Source organism: Drosophila erecta, unplaced genomic scaffold (genome assembly GCF_003286155.1).
Source record: "Drosophila erecta strain 14021-0224.00,06,07 unplaced genomic scaffold, DereRS2 tig00000000-arrow-pilon, whole genome shotgun sequence".
Taxonomy (NCBI): domain Eukaryota; kingdom Metazoa; phylum Arthropoda; class Insecta; order Diptera; family Drosophilidae; genus Drosophila; species Drosophila erecta.
In genome coordinates, this window is record NW_020825194.1 from 14,253,899 (window position 1) to 14,264,951 (window position 11,053).

An 11,053-nucleotide genomic window follows, 5' to 3' on the forward strand; every position below is an offset into this window, starting at 1 on the left:
TTGTGGCTGCCACCGAATGTGGCCAGTAGCTGTCGGATTTGCGGGCCAACGTGGCGTATGCATAATGAAGATGATCGAACCGATTCTGGCTAGGCATACGGGCCACCAAATCGGACGTTAATTAAATGCTGCCATAATAGGATAAAAACTTGTGCCACCCCCAATTTCCGCTTCCCCTTTCCATTATGCGGCTCGTTAAGCTGCCACATGACCCCATCTTAATGAAATGAGAAAGGCTCGGTGCGCACACGCCTCGATTTTTTTTAACCATATCCATATTTTCATTTATTATGGAGAAACATTGTTCGTTTATTTTTGCATTGTTTAAACAGAAAAACATACTTGACTCCGCTTAGGTTAGCTTCATTTACCTTTTTTTTTTTCGTTAGTTTTAATAATTTGTGTAAGTTTTTCTTTTCGCTATTTGGTTTGCGTTCAACCGCGATCGAATCGATCCGTTCGCTCTTACTGCTTAAAAGTCTTATCAAGACCGCTTAAAACCGACCTCTAAATGTACAATTATCAAGTATGAATATTTTACACAGTAACTAGATGATGGACTACGTAGAACAATTTTGCGGCTGACAACCAGATAAAAACTTATCCATATACACTGAATAACCATCTATATATATATATTTATATAAATATAGCCGGGGCTACATTCCCCATCTATTCACTTCACTTCCCAACGTGCAGGGTGTTTGATTTCGGTATGAATAAATAAACAATCGAGGGCCTAAATTATTTATGTTTGTGTATTGTATATATACAATCGGACATTTCAGCTTCAATAAACCCAAATGATAATGTAAACCGAAAGGTTCTCTATAATTGCTGACTTTTGGCCGGTTTTGCGGTGATTATAACCCTGTGTAAAACGAATTCCAAATGAATTTCAAATGTTATACAATGAAAACACTGCTTTTTGGGTGAACAGCTGCTGGGATTTCGATACGATATACTTTCTCATTAATTTTCCTGCGTATGAATAGTGCATGTGGCCTGGACTCTTCCTGTTGACTGTGGTTGATTAAAACTTCTTTCGTAATACTGCCTGCCTGCTCGGGGATGTCTTAAAGATAATACTCGTTGAAGGACACACTGTATATGTACACACTAGTTCGTAAGACGCTCCTCCGCCGCTCTCATTAAATGCACCTGGGGAGGAGTGATTCAGTCCCAACTTGGCCGGGACTGTTGCTCAGCTTTTTGCGGCCTAGACTACCAATGGCGGCATCTGCGCGATACTGCCTTCCGGATCAGCTCCAGCTCCAGAGACCCACTAGGCCGGCGGCCAGGTTGCTCCAATTCCAGTTTCGGTTCCAGTGCCAGCGCCAGTCGGGACTCCAGTTCCAGTTGCCGTTGAAGTTACAGTTCCAGGCGACACCCGCCACCGTCATCGACATCCAGGTGGCAAGGACGAAAGGCACGGACGTGGCTGAAAGGGGACGCAGGCAGCTGGCGCTGCTGTTGCCGTGCTGCATGGCAGCCGGATGTTCCCCGTTGATGACGTGCACCACCACGGAGGCGGAATCTGCAACGAGTGGGAGTGGCGGGAAATGAATGTGGCGCTGAAAATGCCGCAGATCACAAAGTCTCATTAATTGCCCTGGGCACACTCGCCAAATTCAGTGCTCTATTCCTTTCAAAGGTATGGAATTTATGTACCTCAAAGTCCACAGAAAACGTATAAAATTACTTCATTGATGTTTCGGTTACTAAGGTAGTTATGTTGAATCGAGTTGTGAAGAAGAACAGAACATACAGAATAATTTATAAAATAAACTTCATTATAAATTGTTACTCGATACGTTAAGTAATTTCCAAGTAAAGTAATTTAAGCAATTTCCACTTGTAATTATAAGAGTTTCGAACATAGAATGCAAACTTTACACACAATTAGATAGCCTAAAGGTTAATAGGTATGCATGACAATAAACTCCACCCATTAGAATATCCAACACAGACAGCGAGCTATTTATAAAAGGTATCAATAACTTTATACGCCCATCCGGAAAAACTCAGCCTAATGAACAATCACTCATGTTTTCCATTTCACTTCCGAGAGGCTCAAAAAGTTCTGAAGACTTGTTCGGAGATTGTTGCTATTTTTGGCGCAATGGCTTGTCTTTAAATTAAGAATTAAACGAGTTGCTAAGACTTTTACAACTTTGCTTAAATTAATGATTAATCTCCACTGAAACTACTGCCAGCTGCTGAGCAGCTTTCAGTTACCTGTCTCTTTGCCCATTTTTTGGCAATCAAATTTAGCGAGTGTGGGTGGGAAAGTCTGGTTGGGACGAGCACATGGACATGGAATTGGAACTGGAACTGGAACTGGGACTCACCTGAGCTGCTCGGGGAGCACGTGTAGTTGCCCGAGTCCGCCGGCGTGGCCTTGGCTATGAGCAGCTTGCTGGTCCGTGTGGAACGCTCCGTGATGACGTTGATGCCACCGCGCTGCGAGTAATTCATGACCCGCTTGCCCTTGTACCAGTAGATGAACGATGGCGGCACCGGCGACTGCATCGCCAGGCAGGTGAGATTGATGTCGCTGCCGCTCTTGATGAAGAGCTCCGCGTTGCCCAGGATCTTGGCCCGCGACACTGCCGTTGAGAGGTAATAAAAAGCCACACGGGGCAGGCCATTAATTAGCACTCCGCCCACTTAATGGCCAGCTAACATCTCATCGCCCAACTCCCGGTTTCAATACTCACCCACAACGTTGAGGCGGAATCCTTGGCTGATCTTCGGCTCCGTGGACACCTGGCACTCGTAGGTGCCCGAGTCTCGCGGCTGTGGCGACGAGATGCGCAGCGTCCACTCGTCGGATCCCTCGGAGTGCAGCGACTGGAAGCGCTGGTCGTTTGTGTAGGTTAGTATTCCCACTGTCAGGATGTGCAGGTCGCGCTTCCTTATCCAGGACACCTGGCGGAGAAGGAAGTGGCCATTAAGTCCATAATCCTTTGAGCCCCATAACCATTAGATATTGAATGCTTTAGAGTATATCCCATTTTATTAAAAACCCCTGTACTTTTATCTTAAAGAAATATTTCAATATTTCTATTTCAAGAATCTCTGTAGGTATTAAAATCCGCTAAAAAATCAGAAATAGCCATCTCGTTATTTATATACTCGTACAGCGCTGCCTCAGTATTTTTCAATTGTATATATTGTTGGTTTTCATAAACAAAAAATTAATTCAATCTAACTTTTGTTGCCACTTGGCACCAGCAAAAAAGTTGACCTACATATACTTGAAAACGTGTATATAAATTTAATAAAAGCCTTTTTCGGCTGCCTTTCTTGCACGAAAAAATGCATGCAGCTGTCAAAGTTGCAAATGAAAAATTATTCCGTGCTCAAATGGGGAGTTGCTCGTTTTCGTAAACATTATAATATGTTTATATATTCGTGCAGTGATGTTTTATACGATACGCAAAACAATTATATATTGCAGATACCACTTAAATATTGACACAAACAAGATTATCTACTCCAAACTAGCCTAAGTTGTGTTGAAACGAAAAGTGAAACAAAATCGACTTGCCATCTATATTTGCATCAAAATGTTTTCAAGCCATTTTTTTTCCAAGCGAAAATTGCTCTATTTGCCTAATAGACTAAGCTTTATGACATCTCTCCGGCGATAGAGAAATATGCCAAAAGTTTTTGTGACGAAATAAAAAGTTTTTACTTAATATTCAGTGGGGCCAGCTCCAAATCGTTTCACATGGCTAATCCCCAAAATAATAACAGAATTGTTCTTTTATGTGTTCGGATAATTAGCAGGATTTTTCTCGGGTAGCAAAAGTGTGTTGTACGGCTTAAAAGGATTCCTGCCACTCGTTCTTTGTGCTCCTTGCCAGAAATTGTGGCACCTGAAGGATGCTTTAGCTCCGAAGCAAATTGAACAACTTTAAATGGTTGCCCAAAGTTTTCCCATTTGTGGGCGGGAAAAACTAGAAATTCATTAATTGCCTGTTACGGCTTTGTCTGGACTCTAATTTATGGCTGCAATTGGGTTACTTAGTGTGGCTCAGCCCCAGAATAGTTTTATATATCCATTCCGGATTTCGTTTATAGGGTTTCCACTTTGCCAAGGGAGAAAATGAAGCACACGGCTTTGTGCAATGCTTAATTTTCTCGTTTGTTTGGGTTCAATTAATTATGGATTAGTGCTTGGCAAGCCGTGCTCATAAAGAAGCCGCTTGATTTATATTTAAATTAAAATACATACATTCACCGGTCGTTTGCTAATGCAAAATATTCAATTAAAATTAATTGCATTTCCCCAGTGCGAATGGTTTCAAGGCGAAACTTTGGTCAACACCGTGATTATTCGCACAAAAAAGCCACAAAAAAAGGGAAACCAAACAATTAACACATTCGTAATGCAATTTTCTCTTTAAAATAGCGCGTTTTTATACGCAAGATATGATTGATTAATACAAAAAATGAAGTAAATGATTTAAATGTTCGTTTTAAGCATATTAACTAAAGGGATACAATTTGTTTTTACAATTGAGTTGCCAACGGGGAATTCCATGTGTTAATTAAAGTGCGCAACATACACGTATTTGGAAACAATATGGAGTAGAATCTTTGTTCATAAATCAATTGCACAATGGCAAGTGAACTAGTTCACTTCACTTGAACTACATTTTCGAAAAGCGATTAAGCCTCGTTTAGTGCTCCTTCGGCTTTTCCTTTTCCTTTTGAGTCTGCCCCCCGAAGTATGCAACGAAATGCGAAAAATTCCATTAAGAGGCAAATTTTCATGTCGTGCATATATTGCGACAATCAATTAGCACGAAACTTGGGCGAGGAGGACGTTGAGTGACTGGAGAATGAATCCCTACGAGTCGGGATTGGTGCAGCATGCAGCACAGAACACCGAGCAACGAGCACCCAGAACGGAGAATGTTGAATGCAACGTGCTGGAGACACCGCCAATTAGCCGCATATAAGGGGAGACAATGCCTCGGCTGGAGGATTAGGGACACCGAGGCAGAGTTCAGAGTTGGGCTCCGCATGTTGGATCCTCCCCTGCTCCAAGCCCCGGCGTTAATTACTCAATTCAACTGACTTGCTGAAAGTTGGGCGGGCGAACGAGCGTTGCTGACATCGTTGTCGCTTCCTGGCGGCGAATCGGGGTCTACGGGGTCCTCGGGATCTCCGGGGGAGGGCAAGACACGGACAACGTAAAATTTATTACACCGCATAATTGCACAGCCACAGAGCGCTTGCTTCGGACAAAAGGTTGAGCAGGCAGTTAGGGGGGCGGGGCATGGCGTGGCGCGGGGTTAGCTTACGGGTCAGGGGTCAAAGGGCAGAGGCAGAGTCAGAGGCGGAGGGCGGAGGGCGGAGGGCTGTTCGCTGCCCTGTGTTGTTGCATTGCTAACAAATCGCTCGGAGCGGAAGCGAAGCCGTGTTACAAATGTGCAAACCAGAGCGAGCCAAACACAAAGTGCTATTGGGCGTTGGAATGGGGCGCGTGGAGCCCATGGAGCGCATGGAGCGCATTCAACCCACAGACATTCGGAGATGGGTGACCAACCACCATAATGGTGGCTCTGGGGTCCAACCACCAACTTTATGGCGTAATCTTTTAAAAGTAATCTACAAATCTGCCACACGACCGCCGCAGGTCGTTTGTTTTGCCTTATGCCTTATGCCTTATGCGAATATAATGCTGAGAAACCTTCGGGGCGCATGGCGCATTAATTGCTGGGTGCTCCTCGCCGTCCTGACCCCCAACACTTACCGCTCGATCGCCCAGATTCCGGACGCGGCAGTGCAGCAGGGCCGCCTGGCCCACGGTTGCGGTGACCTCACGCCTCGAGGAGTTGTCGAAGTACGGCTGCGAGTACGGGGTTTCCCAGTAATGCGGCGGCACCTCGCCACCGACCATGCCGCAATCTGCGAATAAACAAGCAGTGGATGCAGACCCATTAATACCTATGTGTATGCATGAGGAGGGTACAAATATCACTTAAATTGGCCATCAATTATGTACGTTTGCAGGCGAAAGAAGGTCGCTTTTCATTTTCAAAATAAATAAAAGCTTTCCACCGAAACGAATTATACGAGTACTTGGCCTTAAATCACCTATGGGATATTTATGTGAGATGCGATTAAGATTCTGCTGAAAGCGCCTTTTGGCTTTAGTTAAGCTTATCGTATCTGTTCTCGTCATCAGTGTCAATGGGTTTAATTAAAAAGCCGTGCGATTGTCAATGACACATTGACAAATTTGAATGCTCTTTAATGCAGTCTCTGCACAAAACGACAATCGTTTTTAATCATATTAAATTCCCCATTCAACTTGTATTTTCAACTTGACAGTTTTACTTAAAATTAAATATGAGAGTGAAGAGCACTTAAAACCCTTTCATTTTGAAACTAGGTACTCTCACTTTCAGCGATTTATAAGCCCATAAACCGTCTGCGGTTTTTATCCTTTTCCCTTCTTCACTGCTTCTTACCGAAAGGATTACACCTACATTCTTTCGCCGTGCAATTTCGTGGAAGAATACCCACCAAGGAACAGGAGCAGCCACAGCGGCACCAGGCAAATCGCTTTCAACGCTCCCGGGCAGTCCGTTGTCCACATGTTTTATGCTCTCCACTCGGACTGCTACTACGGCTGCTACTTTGATGAGGGCTAAGGAGTCCTCCTGCTCCTGCTCCGGCTCCGGCTCGGGCTCCGGCTCCTGCCGGCTGTTGTATTTGCTCCGTTTACGGTTTAAGGTTTAATAATCTGCAAAGAAGGAAATATTATTACCAGGGCTTTTTTTATGGCACCAGAGGCGAAGGACGCGCCTGGAAAATAACTGGGGGAATGGGAATGTAATTTTCTGGGCAAATGATGAAAGCCAGATATATATCCGGAATATGGGCAGGGTCCTTGGGGGAGTGAGTAGAGCCAATATAGCTTTCCCCTCAGCCGGGAAATTGCCTACCCATCTCGACAAGTGTTTAGTACAGTGCGTTTCATTACTCCTAGATGGCCAAACGATTGAATAATAACAATAAACTTTATATATGACACAATTAAGCGATAATATAGCCTTAAATATTGAGGGAACAATGAATAATTTGGTAAAAACAAACAAATCATATAATTATTTCATAAAAATCCAACAAAATTAATGACTTCTGTTGCAGACAAACATTTTCCTGCTAGTTTTCAAACACAATATTGAGAATCTTTTTTCCCACCACTACGCACTGCAATTATTCAGCAAAATATTCAATTATTGCTGAAACAAAATTGGCTTGTTTATTGAAAATTAAAAAAAAAAATTCATTCTATGGCTCTCTAACTTAATTATTATTGAAACGAATTGCTGAGCTATCGGATATAATTAGCTTTATAACTGGGTCAGCAAATTACTGGTTATCTGTCAAATTGCAGCTGCGTTTTCCTACTGCCAAGAATATATGATATACTATTATATATTATGGACAAAATATCCCAACAAATTCAGTTGCACGAGTTGCGCACATTATTATAATGTGAATCTCTTCCAGAATCCAGCAATTAAGCATAAATTATTGATTCAAGGCGACTTATGTGCGCATATTTATGGACCTCAGTGCACCACAATTCCAATTAACAGAACAAGAGCCATCGCAGGCCAGGGAAATGGTTCTGCTGAATGTCGGGTTAATGAGGTTAATGCCGGATGTAGCCTCAGCTTTCGGTTTCGACTTGGTTGCCAGGGCAAGAAAATGCGTTTCACATTCGCCACAGAAAATGCATTCATGGTCGATGGTGGTAGCGCGGAGAGGGGAGGTTGGGTCACTTTCCACGCCCCAAAAAAGGGGAGCCAGGCATATTGCATTGCAATGTGGGTAAAGCAATTACAGGGGGACACAAAAGGATGGTTGGGGGTCGCACCGAATGGAAAACTGAGGCAAAAGTCGAGAACTTCGTGAAGGATGAAATTAAAAAGTTTTCCCAAGCTGAGCTCCTGGCTAAACGACCTTGTCAACTATATAGTTTTATCTGGATAAACTCGATATTGCTTTCACAGGCTTCCTTCCTCGACATCCCTTTTGGCGAATTTGTCAGTCTGCTGCCAAGACTTCCCCGCGTCCTCGGCGTGGGTCTCCCCCTCATTATTTATGACTCCAACTCGGTAATCAGTCAGCTCGTGGCGAGAAGGGGCAGTGTGGTGGCGGGGGGTGTAAGGGTCCTAGAGCGGTCTTTCATAATCCCGGTCATTACTCAAAAATATACATTTGTTGTCAGTCCAATTAGCTGCGTGACTCCAAGGGTCGGCAGCAGTCCGCTCCCAGGACCAAGCCATTTGTTTTGGTCACTTTTGGCCTTTCGGCCGACGGCTTTTCGGTTGCCTAGTTCCTGGTTTTCCTGGTTTTTCCGGGGAAAAATAAAAGAGGTTGTCGCGGCGGGCTTCATTTTTTCGCAGCTATTACAGTGGAATTATCGCCTAGCCACGGTCCCCGCATGCCGGCGCCCTTTTGACTCTCCATGGAAATCAAACAAAAGTTTTTGTTTTTGCCTCTCCTGCCAGCGAACAACATTATTCTGTTGTTCTTTTTCCTAACTTTTCAGGCCTGTCAAACGGAAACGGTGGACAAAGGGCGACCGCAGTTTGGCCAGTCAGCCAGTCAGCCAGGACCCTATTTATTGTTGGTTTTTCCCGCTCGTCCCTGGGACGCATTAAATTAAATTCCTTCACTTACGGGTCTCGGCAATGGCTTCCAAATGACACCAGCGTCATCCTCTCCGTAATCCAAGCGGGTCAATCCTTGAGCTCCCTGATTTTACTACTGCGTTACACTCGATCTTGGCTTTGACATTTGGTTGCGCAATGCGCAATAATTAGGCGGGCCTGCTGGCATGGCTCATTCAACAGTTGCACAATAACCATTCGCATTCAACAATGCCGCAATTCAGCAATCAAGCCGTTCGACAACGTCACAGTTCACCAATCAATCCGTTCAACAATGGTCAAAAAAGAGGCCCAATCGCATACACAGGTTTATTTTGGTCTGGCTTACTGGCTTCCTGGCTTACTTGGCTGCGTGGCTTAATAGCGCGGATTTCGAAAATATATCCGTTCGGCGGAAGTGGACACACGGACACATAGGCGCAAGGACCCACGGACCCACGGACACGCACACACACGATGACAGCGCGTCGAGCGACAAGGACGTGGGCTTTGTATTATTATATTCGTTTGGTCGGAAATGTGCGTATGTGTATGTTGGCCACATTAGGTGCCAGCCAGAGCCCTATAGGTATGCACACTCACACTGAGACAGGGGGAAGCACACAGACACTGTCACAGTTACAGACGCAAACACACACACACAGTAAGTTTGAAGGATACGCGGAGAGAGGCATTTTGTGTATCCGTCTCAGAACGTGACCAACGATGGCTCCGTGAGATTTAGTTATTAAACGGCTTTTGGCTTCTGCCTTCACTTCATTCCTTCGTCTGTTTTCATTTTTAAATGTGGCACAATGCGATGTGCTTCTGCTTCTGCTTCTGCTGGCACTTTCCCTTTTCCCGGAGCTTCCCTTCCCGTGTGAGTGATTTATCCGACGGCGACGACGGAGCAGCGTTCACGGGCATCCTTGCGGCAGGATTCGCGTGCTGGAACTGATTTCGAATCCATCTCGGCGAGCGCAAGGAACTTGGACCGCGACTCCGAATCGCAGGACTCCGAAAAGCACTCTCACACGCAGGCGCACGGGAAAAGGACCTCCGAGGATGTGAGAGGATTTCCCCGAAAGCCAGAGCATATCAAATATTAATTCGCTATCCATTTGATGTCGCTTTCCTTGCATGCCTGATGAGCGGTTTTACATTAAGGCAAGGGTTTTTCTTTTTTTTTTTCTTAAACTCGCTGCTTTCCGTTCTTTAATCCGACTCGGTTATCCTTTGGTTTTCCAGCTAACCACCAAGCCGGATCGTTTCGCTCTTCATCTTTCCTCCGTCACTCCGCTCCTCTCTTTCTCTTACACATTCGCACTCGCACTTTCTCTCTCTCTCTCTCTTTCTTTCTCTCTGTCTCTGGCTGTCGCCATCTGTACTATCTGGGTTATTAGCACAACCTGCCTCAATGCGAGACCGAGTAGTAACACTCGGGCCGAATCGAGATCCGAGTGGCGGGAATCGTGGCCAGACGAACCTAATATGCTCCATAGTCACGTACAAATGGATATTCGTAGTAGAGACGCCTTCGTTTTGGCATATTAATATAGTCTACATTTCGGGGCACAGCCAACCCACACTTTTTTGTGTGCCTTTCTCGCACATGAATGATTTACGCCGGCCCATGTAAATGTGATTTTTACCGCAACATATAGGTATTGGCATAGGTATAGCCATAGGTATAGCGATGGGAATCCTTTTTGCTCATTCGCCATCGAATCGAACGACCCCCCATCCGCGCAGAAACAATTGAACAGACAGTTATAGGCCAATTTCAGTTTATGTCCATGCGTCGCACTCGAGAGAGATTTGTGGGGCTTCGTTAAGGGCCTAGAAAAGGGCTATAAGAGGGTTTCAGTGGCTTATGGGGTCTATGGGTGTTTGGGAGTACGACGAACACCTGTACCTCGTTGTTGCGCCGACCATGTCAAATGTTGCGTGTTATGGCCGCAAATGTGGCTGTCGAAAGCGTATCCCCTTCCTCTCCTCTACACACCCGCCGAACCCAAGTACACCCACTGCCACCCACTACTACCACCACCCGCCGAAACCCACCCGCATTCAGAAAACTCGAAACGGGCATTTCAACGCATGCCTTACGAGCTCATAAATAAATGCCCACCCGGTCGGAGGCCGATAAAGTCGAGTGTGCTTGACTGGGGAATGCCCTGTAGGCCTCAAAACATCGCAATGCAAATGAGCATGGCGCCGGCGAAAGAGACAGACGCACTCAAACGGACAGAGACAGTTGGCTGGCGAGCGATAGAGACAGCAATACAGGGAAACAGCAAGCCAATGCAACAGAAAATTGACAGACAATGGCCCTGTAATTGACACGCCACCTAGCGGCCATTACG

At 45.2% G+C, this 11,053-nt stretch overlaps 1 protein-coding gene across 1 annotated transcript; it reads right to left on the minus strand.

Moving 5' to 3' along the window:
• Window positions 1-309: 309 nt before the first annotated feature.
• Window positions 310-9,640, minus strand: LOC6554065 (hemicentin-2). Its single transcript, XM_026979077.1, has 6 exons — window positions 8,719-9,640; window positions 6,547-6,766; window positions 5,771-5,925; window positions 2,721-2,931; window positions 2,352-2,609; window positions 310-1,537 (listed from the first exon to the last, which is right to left on the minus strand). Exons 2-6 carry the CDS (start codon window positions 6,617-6,619, stop codon window positions 1,263-1,265), a joined length of 972 nt encoding a protein of 323 aa, XP_026834878.1. The 5' UTR covers window positions 6,620-6,766; window positions 8,719-9,640; the 3' UTR covers window positions 310-1,262.
• Between the last annotated feature and the right edge of the window lie 1,413 nt (window positions 9,641-11,053).

Coding starts and splice junctions, on each gene's coding strand:
- LOC6554065 (XM_026979077.1), bottom strand. CDS start 6,619: ATGTGGACAACGGACTGCCCGGGAGCGTTGAAAGCGATTTGCCTGGTG. Junction 5,926..6,546: donor GTGGCTGCTCCTGTTCCTTG/GTGGGTATTCTT, acceptor GTTTATTCGCAG/ATTGCGGCATGGTCGGTGGC. Junction 2,932..5,770: donor GGAATCTGGGCGATCGAGCG/GTAAGTGTTGGG, acceptor CTTCTCCGCCAG/GTGTCCTGGATAAGGAAGCG.